At 40.0% G+C, this 14,960-nt stretch overlaps 1 protein-coding gene across 18 annotated transcripts in view; it reads left to right on the forward strand.

The window, feature by feature from the left end:
- LOC143776626 (protocadherin gamma-B1-like) overlaps positions 1-14,960 on the forward strand; it is a 472,349-nt gene that overhangs the window by 262,173 nt on the left and 195,216 nt on the right. Inside the window, exon 1 of one of the 18 annotated variants that reach the window (XM_077266174.1) lies at positions 8,725-11,232. The exons of the other annotated variants lie outside the window; for them this stretch is intronic. Within the exon in view, the coding sequence (XP_077122289.1) occupies positions 8,812-11,232 (2,421 nt within the window). The 5' untranslated portion in view covers positions 8,725-8,811. Of the gene's footprint in view, positions 1-8,724; positions 11,233-14,960 lie in introns of those variants that run through there. 18 annotated transcript variants of the gene reach the window in all.

A 14,960-nucleotide genomic window follows, 5' to 3' on the forward strand; every position in this document is an offset into this window, starting at 1 on the left:
TGGTTTACTTGTTCCATATACTATAGTATTGGCCCTGAGTAATATCATCCTTGAACTTTACACTGATTTTGGCCTTAAAGAGGCACTCCTCCTCTTCCTCCTCCTCTTCCTCCTCCTCCTCCTCCCATCCAAATGTTTATCTTCTTAATATATTGCAGTCATCATATTAAACAGCACTGTGTACTTAAAATTGCTCATTTTGCCTTTCTACCCAGATAATTCTTCTGTTTTCCATTAGGTCTATGACATCACTTGATTAGAAACTGACTGATTTCTTCTAAACTCTATGTAGAAGCAGAAGGTCAATTTTACCTGAATGAGTCATTTGTCACCTCAAATGTCCCCGGCAGGAGGGAGGAGGCAGTTGGGTCAGAAGTTGAAGAGGGGAGTTATTTATGTAGGGAATAGAGGCTTCCTGTTTCTACATATAGCAAAAAAAGAGAAGAATTAGTTGGGTAGAAAGACAAAATGAGCAATTATAAGTATACAGTGCTACAGTGGGGGAAAAACGTATTTAGTCAGCCACTAAGTGTGCAAGTTTTCCCACTTAAAAAGATGAGAGGTCTGTAATTGACATCATAGGTAGACCACAACTATGAGAGTCAAAATGGGAAAACAAATCCAGAAAATCACTTTGTCTGATTTGGTAAGATTTAGTTTGCAAAATATGGTGGAAAATAAGTAAAAACATGCAAGATTTCTGTCTCTTACAGATCTGTAACTACTTCTTTAAGAGGCTCTTCTGTCCTCCACTCATTACCAAATCAGACAAGGTAATTTTCAGGATTTGTTTTCTCAATTTTGACTCTCATAGTTGAGCTCTACCTATGATGTCAGTTACAGGTCTCTCATCTTTTTAAGTGGGAGAATTTGCACAATTGATGGCTGACTAAATACTTTTTTCCCCACTGTATATAATATGATGATTGCAATATATTAAGAAGATAAAAACTTTGATTGGAGGGCTTCTTTAAGGGGAATCTGTCAATAAGATTAACCCTCCTAAGCCTTCTGTATGGGCATGCAGGTTATGATCATTTACTAAATGGTACCCTGTTATTTGCGATCCAATGATAAATTTCAGAGAAATCCACATTTTTTAAATATGTAATTGAGCTGTTAAGATCTATGGAACGTACATAAATTTTGATGAGGATCTGCCTCCAGCGATTATTTTAAATTAAAGGGGTGTTACCAATGTTACCCATGTAGATTAGGAGAGCAGATGTCAGTCATTACATATATCACACTATTAACGCCCCTTAATTATTTAAAATATGCTCTGGAGGCAGATTCTTGGGGAGATCTGTGTCCACCCCATAGGTCTTAACAGCTCATTTTCATATTAAGAAAAATGTGGATTTCTTTAGAATAAGACCTCAGATCGCAGATATCAAGATATCATTTTATTCAACTTGCTATGCCCTGCATGCCCAGAGTGACAGCTTAGGGGGTGTTCATCCTGCTGACAGATTCCCTTTAAGTAGTGAAACTGCAACATAATATTTTAAGTTTTTATACTTTGTGATGCCAGTAACAATTTATTTTTATAGCTAAAGCAGATATAGTAAATCCTACCAACTATTGAATAGGGGGTGCATTTATACTGTACAGTATATTAAATTTTAGGTGATATGTGTATGATTATGTGCAGCGCCCCAGAGACCTGTCATTGCAGTAATGTCGCTCTGCCACTAAGGGGAGTGATGTTACGTCTGATTGCCTTAAAAGAGTTCACCTGACCAGGTATCACAGTCACACACTACACTTCACACTCCGGCCACCAGGGGGAGAAAAGGGTTCTATGTATTAGGCCATTCCTCACACTTGGGTAAACCTGGGGGCTGGATAGGAAGTTAGAGAGAAGCTGACTGGGTTTGATCCAGGCAACATCCTGTGGCAGAGGGTGTTGCGGGGGAAGATTCAGGGGGGTCTCTGTCAGGGGTGGGATCCTGTCAGTGACCTAGCGAACAGGACAGATCGTTACGGAGCCGTGCCTGCACTACCTTGCGGTGGCATCTTAAGAAAGGACATGAAGCGAAGTATATTGTGGAGAAGAGAGAAACGAGATCACAGCAAAAAGGAGATAGAAGCAGCAGGAGTCGTGCCCTGAGATCGGCAACATCCTACTGAGGTGCGTAGCCGGTGGCCGGAACGCCGAGGAAGTATTGGGCTCCAAGCATTACTTCAAACAGCGGCAGGACAGTTAATTATAGGTTGGCTGTCTCACCTAAAACACCTAAGCAGACATAGGAGGCAATTGTGGGAGACCGGTGTCTCTAGGGTCCCAGAAAAACTCCAGGCCTACCCGTCATACGGGTGCGTCCTAGCCATATCATCTGGGGAACGGAGAAGAAAATCAGAACAGATATGACAGTTGTGAGGACTATCCCATGGTGCTCAGCAGGGAAGGACTACAACACACAGGCGCTAGTAGGTAGGCACTGATTTCCACCTGCAAAGGGAACTCTGGATGTGCCTTCGGACCAGCCGGTCTCAGCCAGCCCTGTTAGCAGTGCTCTGTATTGCGGATCCTGAAGCCTACAGTAAAGAGGTAAAGAGACTGCAACCCTGTGTCCTCGTTATTCATCGCGCCTTGCACCATGCACCAAACTACCATCTTTAATTGGACGCACCTTAGCAGGGTCACAGACCGGGTCCAACCACCGTGACAACCCCAGGACTGAGACAGAGAGGCCCAGTACCGAGTACCCGTGGCCCTGCGTCTGGGGGCGCTCCATATGTATATAGAGTGGAAATATACACAGACTTCCTGATTCAGGGTCATTGAGGTGCTAGTTAATTTTTTTTAAAATCATAAGCTGTGAAACATTTATCGTATTATAAACAAAATAAAGAGCCATAAATAATGCATATTTTTTATAGTCCGCCTTTAAAATATCAGCATAACTAATCAAACTTAAGATGTCTATATACATTTGATGCATACCTGGTCTTTGTGGGGCCAACCAGATAATGTTTATGGAGATACTCAAAAGGTGAAACAGACAAGGTCCTAAGAAAGGGGATCACCACAACAAGGAAATGGCGAAAAATTATATATACACAGCTTTATTGAAATATATATACAAACAAGGGTAACAAACACATGGACATATAAAAACACTTAAAAAGCATACAAATGCTATACACAACAGCCCCTAATACGGCCGTACCCCACATAGGACTCGAGTCATGTACATATGATGTAATTACCTAGAACCAAATTGCTCATAGAATGAAAGAAATAGGCCAAGCTACCTGGGCACACCCCTGGGTACTGCAAATGGGAACAGACCACTAATAGTGTGAATGCAAAATAGCAAGAGTATAAAGCCCACATAGACATACAAATCCCTGCACTGCAAGTGCTAGATAAGGGACACACATGCACAAACCTGCCTAGCAAGTAGAGACGACAGGTGTGTACATAACGGTACATAAATGTCAAGCAGCAAAAAATATATCAGCATAATGCCTCAATAGCATGTGACTAACTATCTAACATGCCACTATACAGAAAAATAGCACCAAGATAGTGTGAGCTGTAGAGATAGCATATTACCCAGGGCACATAATGCCCAAGCCTATACGCCTGGAAAAAGAGTCCTAATGTGGGCTACAAGGAGACCCAACGCGTATCGCCACCACACCGGGCAGCTTCGTCAGGGGTAATTTAAAGACCAAGTACTTGCCCCTTATATAACACATAAATGAATAGCATTACCATAATCAGCTGTGCTGCTGCTAGATCGGCCGCATGGAGTAGTATGAGTCACACCAACATGGAGAATCTCCCCCATCTGAGCATGCTCCGGCATCGAACGCTGATTGGTGTGAAAATACAGTTGCCGGGGAGACAAGAAAAGCTTCCAGAGTTTAACCCTTCGGTATGAGGGAGCCACTACATGCATCGCGCTGCAATGTCATCCATAGCTGCAGCAAATGCAAGTGCCGGCTGGCACATACCAATCAGATGTCAGTGTCACACATGTGCAGCCTGGAGCAATGCTGGGATCGCTCTACACAGGCTCCTGTCGCATATTAATGAATGCCCAAACCGAATAATCCAGGCAATCAAAGCACACAAAATCGTTTGAAAATAGAGGTGCCCACACAGTATAAAACATAATGTATCCACCATATTGGCTATGCAAAGGACCATAGGATACCAGTAGGATGAATGAGCGCAAATTACGCTACATAAATCCAACCAGTTAACCACTACTAACCCATATGTTCAGAAACTGCGTAACGATCGCACAGCGCATGCTCCTGCGCCGCATAGTGATAGAAACCTGCAAAAAATATCAGAGCTGTCAAGACGCATTAAGATGAGCCAAATACACTGTATGAGCTGTCATACTGCCAATAAAGTATGTGAGCGCTAATGCCATGAGAGGGAACCGCTCCATGCACCACGCTACGATACCACCCATAGATGCAGCAAGTACAAGCGCCAGCTAGCACATACCGATCAGATGCTGTTGCCACATAAGTATAGCCTGGAGCAATACTGAGATCGCTCTACACAGGCTCCTGCGTCGTATAATAAGAAATACCCAAAATTACCCAGGCAATCAGGATGCCATTCAGTGAGCACTTCAAAGTAGAAGTGTCCACACAGTGTAAAACGCATCCACTGCAGTGACTGTGCAGGAATGCAATAAAACACCAAACGAATGAATGCATGCAGCCAACGCTACATAACTAACCAGTTAACCCCCTCATGTCCTGTGTGTTCAGGAGCAGCGTAACAATCACACTGCGCATACTCCTACGCTGCATAGCGTTAGGAGCCTGTATAGAATAACCAGGACTATCAAAATGCTTTAGATAGGTCTTTGGTCTTTGTGGGGCCAACCAGATAATGTTTATGGAGATACTGTTTCTTTTCATTTTCTCCTGACTGCAGATGTTAGCGAAAATAAAAACCATATAAACATTTACCGTATTTTTCCGACTATAAGATGCACTTTTTCCCAAAAAAATTTTTGAGGAAACTGGGGGGTGCGTCTTATAGTTGGCATACAGGCTTACTGGCAGTGTGGCGGCGGCAGAGGTGCGGGGATGATGAGGCACGGTGAGCGGTATGGCGTGAGCAGGGTCCCTTCCACAGGTGAGGTGATGCCGCGGCCCAGTATAGAAGGAGAGCAGCAGAACTGGGTGATGGCTTTCCCGCTGGTGTCAGCCATCTTCCTGAGGCCGCGCGTGCGCAGATTGAGTTTTCTGCTTCCTGGGGCTTCAGAAAAATGGCTGTGGGAGGCCGCATGTGCGCAGATTGAGATCTCGGCTTCAGGAAAATGGCAGCCGCGATCTCCATCTGCACACACGCGGCCTCCCGCGGCCATTTTCCTGAAGCCCTGGGAAGCAGAGTACTCAATCTGCGCACGCACGGTCTCAGGAAGATGGCCACCGCCACTGAGGAACTGATGATTAACACAGCTCTGCTGCTCTCCTTGGATACCGGGCTGCGGCGTCACCTTACCTGAGGAAGTGACAGCACATCTGCCGCCACCACAGCACTGCCGCAACCTCCCAATGGACACCAGGCCATGGCATCGCCCACCTAAGCAGGAAGGGACCCTGCTCAGTGCACGCCGTACCACCCACCGTGCCTCAGCATCACCGCACATCTGCTGACACCATGCCTCCTGTGACCCTGCTCTGCCACTGTCTGCCCTCAGGTAAGAGATCTTAAATTCGGACAATAAGATGGACCCCCATCTTATAAAAAATCTTTTTTCTCTGCAATTTTCACCCCAAATTTGGGGTGCGTCTTATGGTACAGTGCGTCTTATAGTCCGAAAAATACAGTAATGTGCCCAAAAGTATTGCACTAGGGGAGATAAGATGCGGGTTGAAGAGTCTAGCCATATCTTATGCCCTTCATTGTAACGAGAACACATTAATACTCAACCAAGTCCAATATGTGTGTGTGTTAGATGGGCTCTCCAAAGAGATAGCTGTCAGCTGACCAAGCATTCAGAAAGCAGCTATCTAATGGGCATTGTCAGCCATACAATTTTTTTTTCTAAATCACATGATTACAATAAAGGTCTAGGTCTATTTTTATAGGCCGGCAAATTTATGGTTGATACAAGTATCTTAGCTATTGTTTTATATCTTTGAGAATTCATATAACGTTCTGGGCTAAAGAAATGTATTCTTTTGCTAATAAAGATTTTTTATTTCCGTTAAAGATTATTCATAGACCATATCAATAAAATAATGTTAGAATCCAAGATTTTGAAAATTCAAAAATCTTCTAGGATATTGAATTAATGTTGTAAAAGACCAGATGAATGATTCCAAGCCAATGTTATTTAAGGTACAATTTCAAGATAATTTGTTTCTAAAAATGTCAAACCATATATGTCAGGACAGGAAGAACAATAGAACACAAATTATTGGGGAGCCATATGTACTTTGCATAATATATAATGCCTGTAGGAAGACTGGAAACATTAAAGTATGTCGAAAAGTTTATAAAGTGAGACAATACATTTCAGAGGTCATCTTAAAGAGAATATTTAGCCTTTTCTATTATTTAATTTTCCATAAGCAAGGTGTAAATTAAAGTATTTAATATTTCTACCCACTAATGTAGCAATAGTAAATTCTTGAAGAACATCTAAAAGCCATGCTACTCATTGCCTAGACCAGTGTTCCCCAACTCCGGTCCTCAACAGCCACCAACAGGTCATGTTTTGAGGATTTCCTTAGTACAGCCCAGGTCATAATTGCATCACATGGACAGGCAAGCATTCAATAACCTGTGCAATACTAAGGATATCCTCAAAACATGACCTGTTGGTGGCTCTTGAGGACCAGAGTTGGGAAACACTGGCCTAGACTAAAATTGGCCACTTTTAGGTTTGCTATTTTTCTCTATAGTGATATTTTTCAGTTGATTCGTACAGTATAATGTCAATTACTTTTCTCCCCGTCTTTGTCTTTTATCTCAGGGTCATAAATTAGTTTTGCAAATTAATTAGTTAATTTCATAAATGGCAAGATTAAAGTGATACTACAATGTAGACCTGTTCTTTAGTTCATTAGTTTGCACTTCCTAGTAATTGGGTAAGGATTTCTGGGTATTGTTTTTTATTGTGTAATTGTATAATTAAAATGGCAAATTGGACAATTTAGCAATGGACTTCCAAGATTTTTCATGTAAAATATGCACGTTTACAATGTGGTTTATTATCAAAGGTCTGGAGAAAGAAAAAACTGTACATGATGGTACAAAAATAAAATGAGTGTACTCCGTATCCGTGAAAATTCATAATAATCAGTACTATTTAAAGAACAATTAAAGGGGTTTTTTGGACCAGGGAAAATTATTGGCATGTACTGTATCCTTACAGTGGCTAAGATACTCACTGTCTGGATTTGATTCTGCTTGCCAGTTATAGGCATAATCATGTATTTGTACATGATATTCATACTCACAGTCACGTACCGACTAACTTCTCGTCGTGCTTCTTTCTAATTTTATAGAGAAACAAGCTAGTCGGCAGATGACCAGAAGTAATTGCGTGCTAGATTCACTTTATCCTCTCAAATTTTATTTACAGAAATAGGAACAGAAGCAAGTCGGCAATTATGCAAATCGCTCACTAACGCAAACCAGCGGGTGTAGCCTAATCCTGACAGAGTGTATAATATGCACTGTCAGGATTTGACATGCTACAATGCCTGCAAAAAAGATTGCCTGGAAAACATCTTTAAATTATAAAATTCAATAAATTGCATAAAGTAGCACAATTCATTTCTGCACTTAACACATGATATAATTTAACATAACTATAATGCTTACGTATGTGCATGGTTAAACTGTGCCTAAAAAATAACGGCTCATCTCACAAAAGAATGACCTCATATAGTGATGTTTCTATATAAAAAGAAGTTACTACAATGGCAATAAATTTGGTAAAATAAAAAAAAGTTTTCTGGTAATCTCAAGTGCAACTCCAAAATTTCCATCAGTCAAAGCATTATAATATAACCTATGCAACATACGGCTGCAACTTTTTTTAAGGGTTTTTTTCACTCTCTGGTAGAAATTACAGGAAAATAAGTGTTTTATGTATTAGTGTGTAATGTGTATATTTATGGAGTGTGTGTATGTGCCTATGTAAAGTATACATCTATTTGTAATGCATATTGTGAGCACATAGGGCATGACAGAAGGGTGCAAATGCTTCGCAGAAGACTTATACTTGGCTTTCAAAATATTTACTGTGAACTCTCATATTTATTCAAACTTGAGATAACAGTTTTGAAAATAATAATTATGCAGAAATGCCAAAAAGATATCATTGTCTCCTAAAAACTGGCATTTTGTAAGGTTTGAAATAATTATTGATACAAATATTGCACCGCTTTTATTTTAATCATTTTGGAATTCTATTGTTCAATGTTTAAATTTTTTTATTCATTATCAATACTGCTTCAAATACATTTAAATGTATATTTATTTCCTAAATTAACAAAGTAGACACCTTGATATAAAACTATGTAAACTTTATTTGCTAGATGTAGTAAAAAATTATTTAAGTCAATTGCATCACTGATGCTGCAGTTCCCCAAATTGGCCTCAGAGCGCCGCTGTTCACAATAAAGAAAATATTCTGCAAATCCAGAATCGCCTCCATGATGCAGACAGTGTTCAACTGCAAGAAGAAATACACAGCATTTCACACTGGGATGTGGCGGGTACAGGACTCAGAAAGAAGACGGATTATTTTCTGCTGGATTATAAATATAAGAAGGATTGTTACCATTATATTTCTGGTGAGAAGAAGGATGGCTGGATTACAACTGCAGGAAGGACAATCAGTGCAAGGACTCAGATGGCAAGTAATATTTCCCTTCTTATTTTCCTGGCTGTGTCATTCAGTCTCTGGTCAGATTCATTATTCCATTAATGAAGAATTAAGAAAAGGTTCTATTGTGGGAAATCTAGCAAAGGATCTTGAGTTAAATGTTAAGGATCTCTCCAGAAGGAAATTACACATTGTGACTGGAGTTGCTGAGAAATATCTTAATATAAACCTGGATAATGGAAACCTGTACATTGCTGATAGGATAGACAGGGAGACATTGTGCAGAGCTGCAGCTGATTGTGTCCTTACATTTGATGCTGTGGTGGAAAATCCACTAAATGTTTTCAGTATAAAGATTAATATTCAGGACATAAATGACAATCCTCCTAAATTTGTTTATGACATATTGTCTTTAGAAATGAGTGAATACACCTCCACAGGAGCAAAATTTGTTTTGCAGAAAGCAGAAGATCTGGATGTCGGTGTTAATTCCCTGATAAGCTACAGCCTCAGTGAGAACCAGTATTTTGCTCTTGGAGAGAAGGTCAGCACTGATGGCAGTGTATTTCCAGAGCTGATACTAGAGAAACCTCTAGACCGAGAGACACAGAACAAGCATGAACTCATCCTCACAGCTTCTGATGGAGGAAATCCTGTACAGACAGGCACTGCCCTAATTAATATCATTATCACTGACTTCAATGATAATTCTCCAGTATTTACACAGGATGTATATAAAGTAAGTGTCAGAGAAAATATACCGGTGAATTCTACAATTCTGCAGGTCAGTGCAAGTGATGAAGATGAAGGAGTCAATGCACAGATCACTTACTCATTTAGTACAACAGAAAATCACATTCTTCAGACATTTGCTATCAATCCCAGAAATGGAGAGATTAAAACAAAACAAAATTTGGATTATGAAGAAAATACATTTTATGAAATTTCTCTTCAAGCAAAAGATGGAGGAGGCCTCGCTGCTCATGCTAAATTTTTAATAGAAATAACAGATGAAAATGACAATGCTCCTGAGATATCTATAACTTCATCATCAGATCTTATTCCGGAGGATTCTCCCCCTGGTTCTGTGGTGGCGCTGATCAAAGTTCATGACCGTGACTCAGGAGAAAATGGTGAAGTTCACTGTATAATAACAGGGGATTTACCTTTTCAGTTAATATCATCAACAAGTAATTTTTTTAAAGTTGTTACAAAAAGTGATCTAGATAGAGAAAACATATCATCCTACAACATCACAATACAAGCATCAGATAAAGGGTCTCCAGAAATGACTTCTAAAAAAGTTATCAAGCTTCATATATCAGATGTCAATGACAATGCTCCAGTGTTTGAGAAATTAGGTTACACTGCATTTATACCAGAAAATAATTCACCAGGAGCCTCAATATTTAGTGTTCAAGCAAGAGATCTAGACAGTGAAGACAATGCCAAGATAACCTACACTTTAATGTATATCAAAGTAGATCACTTGCTTTCATACATCTCCATGAATCCAGTAACTGGGGTCATTTATGCTCAACAGCCTTTTGATTTTGAGAAAAATAGAGAACTTAATATCCAAATCATTGCCAGAGACAATGGATTTCCATCTCTGAACAGCAGTACCACATTAAGAATATGTATAGTAGATCAGAATGATAATTCTCCAGTCATTCTGTACCCATCACCAGAGGTTGATAGCTCAACATTTGAGATGGTTCCTTGGACCTCTGAACAAGGCTCTTTAGTATCTAAGGTGGTGGCAGTGGACGCTGACTCTGGACACAATGCCTGGTTGTCTTACTTTTTACAATCTTCAGAATCATCACTCTTCGCCATTGACCAGCACACAGGGGAAATCAGGACATCACGTGGATTTCACGAAAAGGACATCATGAAACATGGAATTGTGGTTCTAGTAAAAGACAATGGGATTCCCTCCCGCTCAGCTTCAGTCACTCTAACCATGGTGATTGCTGATCATTTTCATCAGGTTCTTCCTGAGCTGAGCAGTCAGTCTAGCAAAGAAGAATCTCAGTCCAACCTACAATTCTACTTGGTGATCGCCTTGGCACTGATTTCATTTTTCTTCATGTTGACTGTAATTATTGCAGTTGTCTCCAAATACAAAGAGTCAAAGTCTACTACCACATTTGGACCATTGAGTACAAGTCTCTACCCACAGATTGATCCCAGGTTTATTTCACAATTTAACCCTGGAACATTACCTCTGCCATATTCTTATGATGTTTGTGTAACTCTGGATCCAAGTGAGCAGGAATTTGCTTTTGTTCAACCTCAACACAATGTTCCTGTGGACAGTCTAATAGATGCCGATGACTCAGGAATGGGAAAGGAAACTTTAAAGAGCTCAACACCTGCAGAAAATCTTATACCACAGGTATGTTGTCACATGCCATGAAATATTCTATGTTTAAAAATGTCATAAAATATATTTTCTTAAAGCAAATAAAACATTTTATGTAAATGTATCAAGGAGTTTCTAATATAGAATTACTTCCAATAACTTATTTGACCTGCCAAGATTTAAAGGAATAGAACATGTTTAGTTGTAAAGGATCATTGTATGGGATCTAATATGATTTGCTTCTTTTACGATTCAGTACATTGACAACAAACATCAGTTTTTACTTTATAGCGTTACATGTTTCCTTGGTCTGGCTTGGTGTTTTTTAGCTTAGCTAGACTGTTTCCAATGACCATGTCTTTCTTTGAAATGTAACTGTCATACGCAAAGATGAGCGAGTATATTCGTTGCTCAGGTTTTCCCGAGCATGCTCTGGTGATCTCCGAGCATTTGTGAGTGCTCGGAGATTTAGTTTTTGTTGATGCAGCTGCATGATTTACAGCTAATAGCCAGCCTGAGTACATGTGGGGGTTGCCTGCTTGCTAGGGAATCCCCACATGTAATCAAGCTAACAGTCGCAAATCATGCAGCTGCGGCAAGGAAAACTAAATCTCCAAGCAGTCACAAATGCTCTGAGATCACTATAGCGTGCTCTGGAAAACCCGAGCAACGAGTATACTCACTCATCACTAGTCATATGTTATAAAAAAATGCCTCTCAGATCAGCTTTAGAAAGTACACCCATTATTTATTTTTTCATATAATATCTTGTTGTTTCCTAACGTGTGCCGCACACCAATAGAGAATCTGGAACTTGCTGAGCTCTGTGATGCAGATTGTTTTTTGAGTGATTGTTGGAGGTTTTAAAGCCCAGACCCTGAATGATGGACTGCATTTATTAGGAATGAACTATAACATAAAAAATTAATTGGCAGTTACCCTGTAGATACTCATTTTTCCTCAGTAGACTTGGTGATATATGACCAAAATACTTTGGTGTTTCCAGGTGTTGATACAGTTGGAGGCTCCAATAGTATAGAAGAAGAGATACAAGAATTTATATCATGGGTTATTTCGCAAAAACATATTAGATCTTATTGATGATATTTCCAGCTTGTACGGTGATGGCAGCAGTAAAAAAAAAATACATTTTTATGTCAAAGTCCACTTGTTCTTTAATGAATCATTTCCTTTTTTATTAACTTTAGGCCAACACTTTCCTTAATTTCCTTACCTTCCCCTTAATGACCAGGTCAAATTTTAGAAATCTGACCAGTGTCACTTTATATGGTAATAATTCTGGAACGCTTCAATGTATTCCAGTGATTCTGAGACTGTTTTTGTGACATATTGTACTTCATTAAAGAGTTAAAATTAGCTTGATATGGTGTTAGGGCTGGCAGAATGCACTGAGTAAACAGTGAGATGATATTTGGTGCATTCGCAGCCCGGGGTCCACCGTGCAGGAGAGAACCTGCTGCTGGCAAATGGCGGCCCTATATGGCGGTAGAAGTGGACTCTGTTACTTCACAGAGTTGCCTATAAAGAAAGCACTGTGTTCTGTTTAGCTCACAGGGGTACACAGCAACTGCTGAGCAGATAGCAGTTTGTGGTCACACCGTCAAAGAGGCAATCACACAATCTCCTCACCGGAGGTGCCGGTATTTTAGTGGCTTATTTCAGCCGGGGCCCTGAATGCATACACACAATCTCCTCACCGGAGGTGCCGGTATTCTGGTGGCTTATTTCAGCCAGGGCCCTGAATACACACATGTATGACCACATTGGCGCAAAACTCATGACATGAATTGATACTAGCGCATGGCCGTGCGGTCATGCAAACCTTTTATAGCTGCAGCAAGTGCAGGACCTTCCCAGAAGGATTAAAGGGAAGCTGCCACAGAAGTTGAGCACCTTCAGGATGTTCCTGGAGGACTAATGGGATTTGCTGCAGTATCTAAGCATGTGACCCTTGATCTCCAATGAGAGATCTCACCCTGGGCATGCTCAGAAGGGGAAAAGCAGGACTTAGTCCAAAAAACATTTGTTCGCCGCTGCCCAGCTCTGGCTACAATGGCAGAAGCTGGAAAGGCAGCAGTAACTCTTTGCACAGAGTCAGACTGCACAAGACGCTGGGACCGACGCCTCTTCTAAGCAGGCTCCACTGCGGCAGAAGAATGGGAGACCACAGTGGAGATGGCTCGAGATTCCCCCGTGCAGAGGTGGGAACTCGACCACTAACATATGGCTTGTGTTTATTTGTGAAAATATCACATTTTTGGAGAAAATTTTGAAAAAATCTACATTTTTAAACTTTCAATATTTATATCCTTAAAGCAGGCAATCATACTTTATATAATAATTAATAAATATTTCCCATACGTCTTCTTTATATTTACATAATTTTTCAAATGTCATTTTATTTTGTTAGGATGTTAGCTGGACTAAAAGTTTTGCAGCTAATTCTCATTTTTTTCAACAAATTTACAAACCTGTTTTATTAGGGACCTTTTCAGGTTTTCACAGACTTTGAGAGTCCTATATATTGCAAACTACCCAAAAATGATATCATTTTAAAAACCACACCTCTCAAATACTTCAAAACTATTATTAGCAAATGATTTAACCCTTTCAGGTGCTACACAGGAATTAATGCAAAGTGGAATGAAAAAACAATTTAAATTTTACCACTAAAATGTTACTTTAGCTGCAATTTATTTTTTCACTTTTCTTTGCACCAAAATGTTGACTTAACAGTTTGTTACCCACTGTCTTACAAGCGTGACAATACCCCACATGTAGTCAATAAATTTCCTTTGGACAAACAGAAGGGCTCAGAACAAAAGAAGCAATATTTAAGTTTTGGGACACAAATTTCTCCGAAAGATATCTAAACAGCAGAAATCCCTCATAAGTGAACCCATTTTGAAAACTACACCTCTCATGGATTTTATCCAGGGGTATAGTGAGCATTTTGAACCCAAAGGTACCACACCTAATTTCATAACATTATAACATTAGATCGTCATACTGAATATGTTGTCATATCGTCATAATTTTTTATTGTAAGTTTTGAAAAACCCTAACTCTAAGCCTAAACCTAGCCCTAATCCTAACCTTAAGCCTAATCCTAACCCTAATCCTAATGACAAAGGTTGATAGAAATACAAATTCTAAAAAAAAAAAAAGAAACATTTAACCTGGCTAGGTGGTTGACACAGGGGTGATTAGAAGATTGGGGAATAATTTATTGAAACTGAGCAAGAAATTTGACAGCACTTTGATGTAGTGTATGTCTCTTCTTTCCCAGAACATCAACAATGAGAGAAGAGAAAGTCACAGCCCCAATGCTGTTATATTTACTAAATATTGGTCTTTTAATGACTGTCATAGGGTCTATCCCACTGAACAAAAGTCAGGAACCAATAGGAATTACTCTTGTGTTTTACGGGTGCCGGCTGGCAGATCTCGGCAGGTGCACTGTGTATGCGCATGCCATTTTGCTTCATGAAGAGGAGGAGGAGAGGCGAAGAGTGTTGGTTCTGGTACTAAGGTATTGTGGAGGGCCAAGGGACACCATTTCTCTCTCCTTTGACATGTTACCTCATGCCAGAGAAAGAAATGATTTTTACACTGGATCTCACTTTTATTTACATGATCACCATTTTAGATCTGAACAAAACGGCCCTGATAGTTTAGTACAGGGTCTCAGCTACCCCTGGTATTTGAAACGCCACAAATTTTGTGACTTTAAAGGGGCC

This window comes from Ranitomeya variabilis, chromosome 5 (genome assembly GCF_051348905.1).
Source record: "Ranitomeya variabilis isolate aRanVar5 chromosome 5, aRanVar5.hap1, whole genome shotgun sequence".
Classification (NCBI taxonomy): Eukaryota; Metazoa; Chordata; class Amphibia; order Anura; family Dendrobatidae; genus Ranitomeya; species Ranitomeya variabilis.